Raw genomic sequence first — 14,916 nt, 5'->3', positions numbered from 1 at the left:
AGCCGGTTTTTTCTTTGTATCTAAAAAAGATGGCTCTTTGAGGCCGTGTATTGATTATCGGCTTTTGAATAAAATCACGGTTAAATATCAGTATCCTTTGCCACTGCTTACTGATTTGTTTGCTCGAATAAAGGGGGCCAAGTGGTTCTCTAAGATTGATCTTCGTGGGGCGTATAATTTGGTGCGAATTAAGCAGGGGGATGAGTGGAAAACCGCATTTAATACGCCTGAGGGCCATTTTGAGTATTTAGTAATGCCTTTTGGTCTTTCAAATGCCCCTTCAGTCTTTCAGTCCTTTATGCATGACATTTTCCGTGATTATTTGGATAAATTTTTGATTGTGTATCTTGATGATATTTTGATTTTTTCGGATGACTGGGACTCTCATGTCCAACAGGTCAGGAGGGTTTTTCAGGTTTTGCACTCTAATTCCTTGTGTGTAAAGGGTTCTAAGTGCGTTTTTGGGGTTCAAAAGATTTCGTTTTTGGGGTACATTTTTTCCCCCTCTTCCATTGAGATGGACCCTGTCAAGGTTCAGGCTATTTGTGATTGGACGCAGCCCTCTTCTCTTAAGAGCCTTCAGAAGTTTTTGGGCTTTGCTAATTTTTATCGTCGATTTATAACTGGTTTTTCTGATGTTGCTAAACCGTTGACTGATTTGACTAAGAAGGGTGCTGATGTTGCTGATTGGTCCCCTGCTGCTGTGGAGGCCTTTCGGGAGCTTAAGCGCCGCTTTTCTTCCGCCCCTGTATTGCGTCAGCCTGATGTTACTCTTCCTTTTCAGGTTGAGGTTGACGCTTCAGAAATCGGAGCTGGGGCGGTTTTGTCGCAGAAAAGTTCCGACTGCTCCGTGATGAGACCTTGTGCGTTCTTTTCTCGTAAATTTTCGCCCGCTGAGCGAAATTATGATATTGGTAATCGGGAGCTCTTGGCTATGAAGTGGGCTTTTGAGGAGTGGCGTCATTGGCTTGAGGGGGCTAGACATCAGGTGGTGGTATTGACCGACCACAAGAATTTGATTTATCTTGAGTCTGCCAGGCGCCTGAATCCTAGACAGGCGCGCTGGTCGTTATTTTTCTCTCGGTTTAATTTTGTGGTTTCTTACCTACCAGGTTCTAAAAATGTGAAGGCGGATGCCCTTTCTAGGAGTTTTGAGCCTGATTCCCCTGGTAATTCTGAACCTACAGGTATCCTTAAGGATGGAGTGATATTATCTGCTGTTTCCCCAGACTTGCGACGGGTCTTGCAGGAGTTTCAGGCGAATAGACCTGATCGTTGCCCGCCTGGTAGAATGTTTGTTCCTGATGATTGGACCAGTAGAGTCATCTCGGAGGTCCATTCTTCTGCGTTAGCAGGTCATCCTGGAATCTTTGGTACCAGGGATTTGGTGGCTAGGTCCTTCTGGTGGCCTTCCCTGTCGCGAGATGTGCGAGGTTTTGTGCAGTCTTGTGATGTTTGTGCTCGGGCCAAGCCTTGTTGTTCTCGGGCTAGTGGATTGTTGTTATCTTTGCCTATTCCGAAGAGGCCTTGGACTCACATCTCCATGGATTTTATTTCTGATCTCCCTGTTTCTCAGAAGATGTCTGTCATCTGGGTGGTGTGTGACCGTTTCTCTAAGATGGTCCATTTGGTTCCCTTGCCCAAATTGCCTTCCTCATCCGAGCTGGTTCCTCTGTTTTTTCAAAATGTGGTGCGCTTGCATGGTATTCCGGAGAATATCGTTTCTGACAGGGGAACCCAATTCGTGTCTAGATTTTGGCGAGCGTTCTGTGCTAGGATGGGCATTGATTTGTCTTTTTCATCTGCTTTCCATCCTCAGACTAATGGCCAGACCGAGCGAACTAATCAGACCTTGGAGACTTATTTGAGGTGTTTTGTGTCTGCGGATCAGGATGATTGGGTTGCCTTTTTGCCCTTGGCGGAGTTTGCCCTCAATAATCGGGCTAGTTCTGCCACCTTGGTTTCTCCTTTTTTCTGTAATTCGGGGTTTCATCCTCGTTTCTCTTCCGGTCAGGTGGAGTCTTCGGATTGTCCTGGAGTGGATGCTGTGGTGGAGAGGTTTCATCGGATTTGGGGGCATGTGGTGGACAATTTGAAGTTGTCCCAGGAGAAGACTCAGCATTTTGCCAACCGCCGTCGTCGTGTTGGTCCTCGTCTTTGTGTTGGGGACTTGGTGTGGTTATCTTCTCGTTTTGTCCCTATGAAGGTTTCTTCTCCTAAGTTTAAGCCTCGGTTCATCGGCCCGTACAAGATATTGGAGATTCTTAACCCTGTGTCCTTTCGTTTGGACCTCCCTGCATCTTTTTCTATTCATAATGTCTTCCATCGGTCATTGTTGCACAGGTATGAGGTACCGGTTGTGCCTTCCGTTGAGCCTCCTGCTCCGGTGTTGGTTGAGGGTGAGTTGGAGTACGTTGTCGAGAAGATCTTGGACTCCCGTGTTTCCAGACGGAGACTTCAGTATCTGGTCAAGTGGAAGGGCTACGGTCAGGAGGATAACTCTTGGGTGACAGCCTCTGATGTTCATGCCTCCGATTTGGTCCGTGCCTTTCATAGGGCTCATCCTGATCGCCCTGGTGGTTCTGGTGAGGGTTCAGTGCCCCCTCCTTGAGGGGGGGGGTACTGTTGTGAATTTGGTTTCTGGGCTCCCCCGGTGGTTTCTGGTGGTACTGCACTTGTGTGCTTCATCTCCTCTGTTCACCTGTTTTCCATCAGTATGTGGGAGTTTTCTATTTAGCCTTGCTCCTCAGTCATTTCTATGCCGGCCAACAATGTTACCAGAAGCCTTTCTGTTGCATGTTCCTGCTCCTAGACTACTATCAGCTAAGTTGGGCTTGTTGTCCTAAGTTTGTTTTGCATTTTTTTTCCAGTTCTCTGTGATTGAATATTTCTGAGGCTGGAAGCTCTTGTGAGCTGAAATTGCCACTCTGGTGTCATGAGTTGATGTTAGAGTCTTAAAGTAATTTCAGGATGGTATTTTGAAAGGGTTTTCAGCTGACCGTGAAGTTCCCTTTTCTGTCTTCCTACTATCTAGTAAGCGGACCTCAATTTGCTAAACCTATCTTCATACTTCGTATGTCATTTTCCTCTAAAATCACCGCCAATATATGTGGGGGCTACTGTCTGCCTTTTGGGGAAAATTTCTCTAGAGGTAAGCCAGGTCTGTATTTTCCTCTCCTAGGGTCAGTCAGTTCTCCGGCTGGCGCTGGGCGTCTAGGGATAAAACGTAGGCACGCTACCCGGCCACTGTTAGTTGTGCGGTAGGTTTAGCTCATGGTCAGCTCGAGTTCCCATCTTCCAAGAGCTAGTCCTTTTGTATGCTTAATTACGTTCTCTTGCCATTGAGAACCATGACAGATGTCACATTACAGGGATAATAAACACAGTGATGTCACAGTACAGGGATAATACACACAGTGATGTCACAGTACAGGGATAATAAACACAGTGATGTCACAGTACAGGGATAATAAACACAGTGATATCACAGTACAGGAATAATAAACACAGTGATGTCACAGTACAGGGATAATAAACACAGTGATGTCACAGTACAGGGATAATACACACAGTGATGTCACAGTACAGGGATAATAAACACAGTGATGTCACAGTACAGGGATAATAAACACAGTGATGTCACAGTACAGGGATGAAACACACAGTGATGTCACAGTACAGGGATAATAAACACAGTGATGTCACGGTACAGGGAGAATAAACACAGTGATGTCACAGTACAGGGATAATAAACAGTGATGTCATAGTACAGGGATAACAAACACAGTGATGTCACAGTACAGGGATAATAAACACAGTGATGTCACAGTACAGGGATAATAAACACAGTGATGTCACAGTACACAGATAATAAACACAATGATGTCAAAGTACAGGGATAATACACACATTGATGTCACAGTACAGGGATAATAAACACAGTGATGTCACAGTACAGGGATAGTAAACACATTGATGTCACAGTACAGGGATAATACACACTTTGATGTCACAGTACAGGTATAATAAACACAGTGATGTAACAGTACAGGGATAATACACACAGTGATGTCACAGTACAGGGATAATAAACACAGTGATGTCACAGTACAGGGATAATAAACACAGTGATGTCACTGGACAGGGATAATAAACACAGTGATGTCACAGTACAGGGATAATAAACACAGTGATGTCACAGTGCAGGGATAATAAACACAGTGATGTGACAGTACAGGGATAATAAACACAGTGATGTCACAGTACAGGGACAATAAACAGTGGTGTCACAGTACAGAGATAATAAACACAGTGATGTCACAGTACAGGGATAATAAACACAGTGATGTCACAGTACAGGGATAATAAACACAGTGATGTCACAGTACAGAGATAATAAACACAGTGATGTCACAGTATAGGGATAATAAACAGTGATGTCACAGTACAGGGATAATAAACACAGTGATGTCATAGTACAGGTATAATAAACACAGTGATGTCACAGTACAGGGATAATAAACACAGTGATGTCACAGTACAGGGATAATACACACAGTGATGTCACTGTGTAGGGATAATAAACTCAGCATTGATCAGGTACAGGGATAATAAACACAGTGATGTAAGAGTATAGAGGTAATATACACAGTGATGTAACAGTACAGGGATAATAAAGACAGTGATGTCACAATATAGAGGTAATTGTAACAAAACACTCCGGGATCGCCTTTGCTGGGGTCAAAGGTCACGTGGTTTGTGCATTGAACTCTGAGGTGACAGCAGGTTTCCAAGATGACTGACCTCAGGTCAGATTTTTTAACGTGAAAGCAACATAGGAAAAAACAAAACATAAAAATAAATCCTAGCCTGTCCGGCACTATCTAAACAAATAAGCTGCTATCTAACAACTGGGGGGGCTTCTCCCACCCAGCTAACAACATACAGTCCTTGAGCACCGCTCTCACTCATGTTTGTCTCACACAGACAGGCAATCTGTGTGCCCCAGGCTGACACCTGAAACCTCCAGCTGGTCAGCCTTTATTCCTGCACTTATTAACCCCTCGGTATCCTGAAGATACTGAGCGGCCTAATTCACATAGGACAAATACCTGGGCGAGATATACCTGCCCCCGACTACCAGACCGACATGATTCTTACATATCCTCCCCCCCTGCTCAGACCACTCAGGTCGAGCAAGAACACTCTCGAAACAGTGTACCCGGGACAGAGCATCAGCATTCCCCATTTGCACCCCGGGGCGGTGCTCCACCGTGAAAGAGTAAGCCTGCAGGGCAAGGAACCACCGGGTTACCCAACTATTACGGTCTTTGTGGAGGTGCATCCACTTGAGAGGGGCATGGTCCGTGACCAGCCTAAACTTCCTACCTGCCAGGTAATATTTGAGGGAATCGAGAGCCCATTTAATAGCTACTTAGGTGACTTAGGTGACGATACGCGTCGGGTGGGCTATTTTGGAGCTGACCTCCCCTCTCTCCCTCTTTTTACCTTGAATCCTCTAGCCTTATGCAGTGTGTGAGCTGGCCTTTTAGGAAATTATAGTTTGGGTAAATGTACCTTTCCCTTTGATTAACCATCTGGGTGGTTTTGCTCAATCATGCTGTGTATATATTAGGACATCTATTTGGGCCTTGTACCATACTGTTATTTGTGCTTATGGGATTATGTAATTACATGCGTTTTTGATGCCTATGATATTAGCACTATAACTGCACTTTGTACTCTATTAGTTATTTCTACATTGGGTACCAATCCATATTTTAAAGGCTTTTTGGAGGTTTATATGGTTTATTGATGTTTATTGGATACTATATATTGTCTTGAGGGTATCTGATGGGGGAGTGCCTTCTTCCATTTGCAATTGTTTCATCTTTGTGTATTGCCCCCTTTTTCTTGGGTATATTTTTCTATACTTGTTTTTAAATGCTTTTAAAAAAATTTGAGTAGTGTGGTTTAAAGACATTAAATAAAATTAATAATTAAATATATTGTATATTGTCTTGGTGATCCCTGCTTTAGTGCATGTCTCTTTTTTCTTCCTCTTTGTATAGTTTGTATTTTGACATGCAGCAGGTGGAGCGCTTTGGACACTACTTTTGATGGTGCCCTCTATACTTAATTGGTCTGCCCATTTAATAGCTAGGCACTCTTTTTCAACCACGGCATACCTCTGCTCATGTACATTCAGTTTCCGACTGAGGTAGAGGACCGGGTGTTCGACTCCGTCCCTTACCTGGGAAAGTACAGCTCCGACCCCAGTATCAGAAGCATCAGTTTGGACCACAAACTCGCTGCTGAAATCAGGAGTCACTAGTACGGGCTGAGAGCACAAAGCTCGTTTCAGGCTGTGGAAGGCCTCTTCAGCCGCTGAGGACCATTTTACCATGACGGAATCCTTCCCTTTGGTAAGATCCGTCAAGGGGGTGGCCATGGCTGCAAAATTGGGTATGAACCGGCGATAATAGCCGGCGATCCCCAGGAAAGCTTGTACTTGTTTCTTGTTCACTGGTTGCGGCCAGCCCTGAATTGCCTGTATTTTGTTGATCTGTGGTTTAACCACTCCTCTGCCAACCACGTAGCCCAAGTATCGGGCTTCTTCAAGCCCGATGTGACATTTCTTGGGGTTCGCCGTTAAGCCTGTGTCTCGCAGGTCATCAATCACCGCCTGTACCTTCCGGAGGTGAGTTTCCCAGTCCATGCTGTAGATTACGATGTCATCCAGGTAGGCCGAAGCGTACTGTCTGTGGGGCCTCAAGACTCGATCCATCAATCTCTGGAACGTTGCTGGAGCTCCGTGAAGTCCAAACGGCATGTAGACATACTGCAACAGCCCTTCCGGGGTAGCAAATGCCGTCTTCTCTCTGGCCGCCTCGGCCAGAGGGATCTGCCAGTACCCCTTTGTTAGATCCAGGGTTGTAATATATCGGGCTTTGCCAAGCCGGTCGATTAACTCATCGACCCGAAGCATAGGGTACGCATCAAATTTAGAAACCGCATTCAGTTTCCTAAAGTCATTACAGAACCGTATGGAGCCATCCGGCTTAGGTATCAACACGATTGGACTGGACCAGGCGCTGTGTGACTCCTCAATGACTCCTAAGTCCAACATTGCCACCACCTCCCGGGAGACGGCTTCACGGCGTGCTTCCGGAATCCGGTATGGCTTTACATGAACTGTGACACCAGGCTCTGTAACAATCTCATGTTTCACCAGCTTAGTCCGGCCAGGTTTTTCCGAAAAAAACTGTCGGTTCTGTAACAAAAACTGCTTAACCTCAGATTTTTGTTGTTCCGAGAGAGTCTCGGCAATCTGTACCTCCGGTACGGTAGGTGCGCAAACCGGACGGGGCAGATCCGCCGTTAGGGCAGAGCGGTCTGTAACAATCTCATGTTTCACCAGCTTAGTCCGGCCAGGTTTTTCCAAAAAAAACTGTCGGTTCTGTAACAAAAACTGCTTAACCTCAGATTTTTGTTGTTCCGAGAGAGTCTCGGCAATCTGTACCTCCGGTACGGTAGGTGCGCAAACCGGACGGGGCAGATCCGCCTTTAGGGCAGAGCGGTCTTTCCAGGGTTTTATCAGATTCACATGATAAATCTGTTCTGGTTTTCTCTTACCGGGCTGGTACACTTTATAGTTCACTTCACCAACTCTTTCCATGACCTCAAAGGGGCCCTGCCATTTCGCCAGAAATTTACTATCCACTGTAGGGATTAGGACCAACACCCTATCCCCGGATGCAAATGTACGGACCTTAGCACCTCTATCATAACTTTGCCTCTGGGCTCCCTGGGCCCGTAACATATGGTCCCTAACCAAGGGCATGACAGCGGCAATACGGTCCTGCATTTGTGTTACATGGTCGATCACCGTTTTAAAGGGAGTGACTTGACCTTCCCAGGTTTCTTTTGCGACGTCCAACAGTCCCCGGGGACGTCGGGCGTATAACAGTTCGAAAGGCGAAAACCCCGTGGAAGACTGGGGAACCTCCCTAATGGCAAACAGTAAATAGGGTAGCAAGTAATCCCAGTTCTTCCCATCTTTGTCTATCGCCTTCCGGAGCATCTGTTTTAAGGTTTTGTTGAACTGCTCAACCAGGCCATCTGTTTGAGGGTGATAGACAGACGTACGCAACTGGTCTATTTGTAAGAGCCTGCAGAGCTCCTTCATCACCCTTGACATAAAGGGAGTTCCCTGGTCGGTGAGTATCTGTTTTGGAATTCCCACCCGACTAAACACTTGTACCAACTCTTTGGCGATCGTTTTGGTAGCAGTGTTACGCAAAGGGATGGCTTCTGGGTAACGAGTGGCATAGTCCATGATGACGAGGATATGTTGATGCCCACGTGCGGACCGGGGAAGGGGCCCAACCAGATCCATCCCAATTCTCTCAAAAGGGACCCCAATGATAGGGAGGGGTACCAAAGGGCTACAGAACCGAGTTTTAGGCGCAGAGATTTGGCACTCTGGACAGGACTCACAATAGTTACGCACATCATTATGTATTCCGGGCCACACAAAACAATGCGATGTCCTTTCTGTGGTTTTCTGTACCCCCAGATGTCCCCCCATTATATGTCCGTGGGCCAGGTCCAGTACCTTCCGCCGATAAGGTTTGGGTACCACTAACTGTTGCACAATATCTTCCCCTTTTTTCTCTACCTGGTAGAGCAAATCATTTTCAAGAACCATGTACGGGTACGCTAGCCTAGTGTCAGGTTCTACAGGTACCCCATCTATCATTTTTACATTTTTCCTAGCCGGAGTCAGGGTAGGATCTCTCATTTGCTCGCTGTGGAAGTCATCCAACTGGACTCCCAAATCTGGTAGGCAGGGTGCTGGATGGCTGTCTGCCTCCGCCTCTCGCTGAGTTTCCTCAGTTTCCCCCGCCATAACTGAGAAGGGGAACTGAAGGTTAGATTCAATAACCTCCCCAGCAACGTCTGCCTGTGGGACCTCCTCTAGGAGTTCAGGACCTCCAGATGGCATGGGAAAAGATTCACAGCTTCGCTGAAGGAGCAACTGATTCTCCCACAACTGCCAGAAATGGGGAAAATCCCTGCCCAGGATTACATCCTGTAACAATGCGGGAACGAGTCCCACTTTGTGTTGCACAGACCCATAGGGAGTGGAAATCGATATGACCGCCGTTAGGTACGAACAGGTGTCACCATGCACACACATTACAGAAAATTTGTCAGACGAACCCGATGGAAGTGCCACCAGACTAGCTTTCACCAGAGTCACCACACTTCCAGAGTCTAGTAACGCCACGACACTTTTCCCATCAACAGACAATTCACACAGGTGTTTCGCTATATCATTTTGACCCGCATTCACATTCACTAGCCGTGTAACCAAAGACATGCGTTTCTTAGAGTCTGTAACATCGCACTGCATGGGTTCAGTGGTAACAGGACAGTTCGCAGAAATATGGCCCTTCTCATGGCAGCGGAAACACCTAACAGGCCCCCTATTGAGCCCACCGTCCATCACTCTCGGTCTCGGAGTGCGAGCAGCCCCGTTTTCCTCCCCCATAGTTTTTGGCGATTTTCCTTCACCCGTAGTCGCTGGAACAGTCTTACCGGTTCCACGAGGAGGAGGCACGGACCGGGTGCCAGTGGTTTCGTCGGGAAGTCCTTCTGCCACGGAATAACGCTCGACCAACTCCACAAGTTGATCCGCTGTCGTGGGATTTCCTTGGCTTACCCACCTTTTCAGCGCTGGAGGTAGCACTCTCAGATACTTGTCCAGGACAACCCGCTGAATTATTTCTGGGGTTGTCAGTACCTCGGGTTGCAGCCATTTCTTTGTCAAGTAGATCAGGTCGAACATCTGAGACCGCGGCGGTTTATCTGGCTGGTAGGTCCACTGGTGTACCCTCTGCGCACGGACAGCCGTCGTCACACCTAGCCGGGCCAGGATCTCAACTTTCAGCTTCTCAAAGTCCTGAGCGACTTCCGGGTCTAAGTCATGGTAAGCTTTTTGGGCCTCGCCGGAGAGAAACGGAGCAATCAAATCGGCCCATCGTGCCTTCGGCCACTTCTCCCTCAACGCCGTCCGCTCGAACGTTGTCAGGTATGCTTCGACGTCATCTTCTGCAGTCAACTTTTGCCAGTACTGACTCACATGGATCCTTCTGGACTCTGCTTCCAGGTCTACCTCAGGCATGCTCACCAGGCGCTGCTCCACCTGTTGGAGAAGCTGGCGGTCTGCAACCGTCATGTCCATTAACTCCTTCAGCTGTGCGGCCATCAAGCGATTAGCTTCATGCTGTGCGGCAGTGGCCTGCTGCTGTACGGCAGTGGACTGTTCTAGGGCTTTCACCACGTCTTCCATACTGTCGCCTGTGCCACGTGATGCCCGCGTTCTCCACCACAATGTAACAAAACACTCCGGGATCGCCTTTGCTGGGGTCAAAGGTCACGTGGTTTGTGCATTGAACTCTGAGGCGACAGCAGGTTTCCAAGATGACTGACCTCAGGTCAGATTTATTAACGTGAAAGCAACATAGGAAAAAAATAAATAAATCCTAGCCTGTCCGGCACTATCTAAACAAATAAGCTGCTATCTAACAACTGGGGGGCTTCTCCCACCCAGCTAACAACATACAGTCCTTGAGCACCGCTCTCACTCATGTTTGTCTCACACAGACAGGCAATCTGTGTGCCCCAGGCTGACACCTGAAACCTCCAGCTGGTCAGCCTTTATTCCTGCACTTATTAACCCCTCGGTATCCTGAAGACACTGAGCGGCCTAAGGGTACCGTCACACAGTGCCATCTTCATCGCTACGACGGCACGATCCGTGACGTCGCAGCGTCGTATGATTATCGCTCCAGCATCGTAGACTGCGGTCACACTTTGCAATCACGGCGCTGGAGCGATGCCGAAGTCCCCGGATAACCAGGGTAAACATCGGGTTACTAAGCGCAGGGCCGCGCTTAGTAACCCGATGTTTACCCTGGTTACCAGCGTAAACGTAAAAAAAAAAAACAGTACATACTTACATTCCGGTGTCTGTCCCCCGGCGTTCTGCTTCTCTGCACTGTGTAAGCACCATAGCCGGAAAGCACAGCGGTGACGTCACTTTGCTCGCTTTCCGGCCGGCAGGCGCTCACAGTGCAGAGAAGCTGAGACGCCGGAGGACAGACACCGGAATGTGAGTATGTACTGTTTGGTTTTTTTACGTTTACGCTGGTAACCACGGTAAACATCGGGTTACTAAGCGCGGCCCTGCGCTTAGTTACCCGATGTTTACCCTGGTTACAAGCGAACACATCGCTGGATCGGTGTCACACACAACGATCCAGCGATGTCAGCGGGTGATCAAGCGACGAAAGAAAGTTCCAAACGATCTGCTACGACGTACGATTCTCAGCAGGGTCCCTGATCGCTGCTGCGTGTCAGACACTGCGATATCGTAACGATATCGCTAGAACGTCACGAATCGTACCGTCGTAGCGATGAAAATGGCACTGTGTGACGGTACCCTAATTCACATAGGACAAATACCTGGGCGAGATATACCTGCCCCCGACTACCAGACCGACATGATTCTTACATAATATACACAGTGATGTCACAGTACAGGGATAATAAACACGGTGATGTCACAGTATAAGGATAATAAACACAGTGATGTCACAGTACAGGGATAATAAACACAGTGATGTAACAGTACAGGGATAATAAACAGTGATGTCACAGTACAGGGATAATAAACACAGTGATGTCACTGTACAGGGATAATATACACAGTGATGTAACAGTACAGGGATAATAAATTCAGTGATGTCACAGTATAGAGATAATATTCACAGTGATGTAACAGTACAAGGATAATAAATACAGTGATGTCACAGTATAGGGATAATAAACACAGTGATGTCACAGTACAGGGATAATAAACACAGTGATGTCACAGTATAGGGATAATAAACACAGTGATGTCACAGTACAGGGATAATAAACATAGTGATGTCACAGTACAGGGATAATAAACAGTGATGTCACAGTACAGGGATAATAAACACAGTGATGTCACAGTACAGGGATAATACACACAGTGATGTCACAGTGCAGGGATAATACACACAGTGATGTCACAGTATAGGGATAAAAACACAGTGATGTCACAGTACAGAGAAAATAAACACAGTGATGTCACAGTACAGGGATAATAAACACAGTGATGTCACAGTACAGGGATAATACACACAGTGATGTCACAGTACAGAGAAAATAAACACAGTGATGCCACAGTACAGGGATAATAAACTCAGTAATGACACTGTACAGGGAGAATATACTCAGTAATGACATTGTACAGGGATAATAAACACAGTGATGCCACTGTATAGGGATAATAAACACAGTGATGTAATAGTATATGGGTAATACAGTGATGTCACAGTACCGAGACAATAAACACAGTGATGTCACCATCCATAATCAATAAATACAGTGATGTCACAATACAAAAATAATAAACATAGTAATGCCACTGTATATGGAAATTAAATGCAGCTATGGCATGGTACAGAGATAATAAACGTAGTGATGGATACTTGGATATTAAACCCAACGATTACAGTTAAGTGATAATAACATTTGATATTATAATTTACCCGCTTCATTAAAATCAATTTACTACAAATCAAAAATACTATGAATCCTCCAACTGCCGTGAAAAAAGGTGTATGTCACTTTGAGATCTAGTAGGACATTACCCAGTCTTATTCAAGCTCTTTAATGCCAGCACAGCCTTAGAAATGTGTCCTCAACATATCTGGCGATGGATAAATGAATGGTAATCGTTCTTCATTGTTGCCCTGTCAAACACCATTTGTACAGCTAAGCTATGAGCGGTGACGTCCTTTCACTATCCAGATTCAACACAATATGGCTGCTGCATTTCTTTCTTCTGCATTTATACATATTATAACACTGCCTCCTGATTGGCCGTACTATATCACAGGATGTGATAGCTGAAAGGCATTATGGGTAAACCCATTCTGGAGATCATGTGACCCTTGCCTGGCTGTTTCAATATTTTACAAAGTGCAAAATGGTGCAAACTGTTCTAGTTTGAAGAATTCAGTGAATTGCAAAAATGTTGCTTATCTCTTACCGTAATTTTCAGGAATAAGATAGTAACGTCTTAGTACTAGGTGACATATTAGCACAGGAGTAATAGTAGCAGTGATGTCACATCATCATACTATAAAGTTACATAATATTGTGACGGACACTAGAATTAGTTTCTGTAGAAGTGTTGACCTACTGCCTCGGAGGGCCTCCAACCTCTGCACCCCCAAAATTGGCCAATTATGAATATTCATTGGCGTTTCTACTAATAATTCACCTTAAGAATTTATAAATTAGGAACTCCTAACTATTTAATTGCATCATCCATGAGAATGCATTGAAATAGAATTGTCTTTTGCGCCTCTTTATAGATTGTGTGGCCTGGTGCTGACGCAGGGCACCTTGGTGGCATTTTTGTTATGCAATTTTTTTTATGTAAGAAGCCTCACCTTTTATTGTAATTGCAGATGCTGGTGATGATGGAAATATATTAAAAGCTTTCAAGAGGTCGTAAGTATCTAATTTATTACCTACCCTAAGTCACTATAATGTATAAAGGGGTTATTTAAAGTTGACAGCCCCTTTAAACACCTAATACTACTTTTTTGTCTTTATTTTTGTCCTATTGCTAACTTTTTGCTTCAATCTATTTGTTTCTAGACCCGGTGGAGAAGGAAAGAGAACTGATGCCGGAGAACTTGATTTTAGTGCTCTTCTTAAGAAAACGTAACCAAATATTAATTTTTGTTGACCATATTGTTATATTCAATCCTAATAGTGACAAAGGCATGAAAATGGGCCCCCCACTTTGGTGCCAGACTTTACCAGACAGAATAGAGGGTCGATATATATATTCGCCCTCCACGTTCATCTTAAAAGTGGTCACCCATGCTTGTGGTTCAAGTCTGCAGTCACTCTATCTGACGGCAATCTTGTGTATCCTCACGCTGCGCACTTTGTGGACTGTCAGGATTCTTTGGTGCTGGCACAGGGAGCGGGCGCATGACCACAAGTATGTATTTTGCATGCATGTGGTCACATGCCGACTAGACATGCATGGTATCACTCAATACAACTGAATTGAGTGAGGCTGGACACATCTAGTCGGAATGTGCCTGGAAGTATGCAAATCTCAATAAGAGTGCACTGATAGACCTTTTATGTTTCTTTTCAAATTTAAATTAAAAATATATATACAGTACAGACCAAAAGTTTGGACACACCCTCTCATTTAAAGATTTTTCTGTATTTTCATGACTATGAGGCCGGCGTCACACTGGCGTGTTTTACGGACGTATGAGAGGTGCAGAAAATACGGATTGCATACGGTACCATGATTCTCTATGGCCCAGCTCCTATCTGTCGTATTTTACTGATCCGTATTATACGGTCTTGTACGGCCGTAGAAAATCGCAGCATGCTGCGTTTGTCAGCGTATTGCGCAAAAAATACGCCAAAGTCTATGGGGGTGAGAAAATTACGGATTACACACGGACCATGCGTGTGACTTGCGAGAAATACACACCGGTGTTAGAGAAAAGCCGGCAATTCAGTGCGGTGTACAGTAAAATCACACTGACAGAATAGAATAGAATAGGTAGAATAAATGTGTACACATGGAATAGGATATATATATGTATGTCAGTGACACACACATATGTATATATATATATATATATATATATATATATATATATATATATATATATATTTATATTTAATTCAGCGCAAGATAGCAGAAAAGCCGGTAATTCAATTGCCGGCTTTTGCTATCTCCTTCACAAACTCGACAGTATATGAGACATGGTT

At 45.4% G+C, this 14,916-nt stretch overlaps 1 protein-coding gene across 3 annotated transcripts in view; it reads left to right on the top strand.

The window, feature by feature from the left end:
* Positions 1 to 14,916, top strand: part of LOC143770220 (myosin-binding protein C, fast-type-like) — a 214,185-nt gene that overhangs the window by 134,967 nt on the left and 64,302 nt on the right. For all 3 annotated transcript variants that reach the window (XM_077259635.1, XM_077259634.1, XM_077259633.1), the window contains 2 exons: positions 13,575 to 13,617; positions 13,768 to 13,833. In XM_077259635.1, the coding sequence (XP_077115750.1) occupies positions 13,575 to 13,617; positions 13,768 to 13,833 (109 nt within the window). The remainder of the gene's footprint in view (positions 1 to 13,574; positions 13,618 to 13,767; positions 13,834 to 14,916) is intronic.

This window comes from Ranitomeya variabilis, chromosome 4 (genome assembly GCF_051348905.1).
Source record: "Ranitomeya variabilis isolate aRanVar5 chromosome 4, aRanVar5.hap1, whole genome shotgun sequence".
Taxonomy (NCBI): domain Eukaryota; kingdom Metazoa; phylum Chordata; class Amphibia; order Anura; family Dendrobatidae; genus Ranitomeya; species Ranitomeya variabilis.
This window is presented reverse-complemented; position numbering and strand designations above follow the sequence as displayed.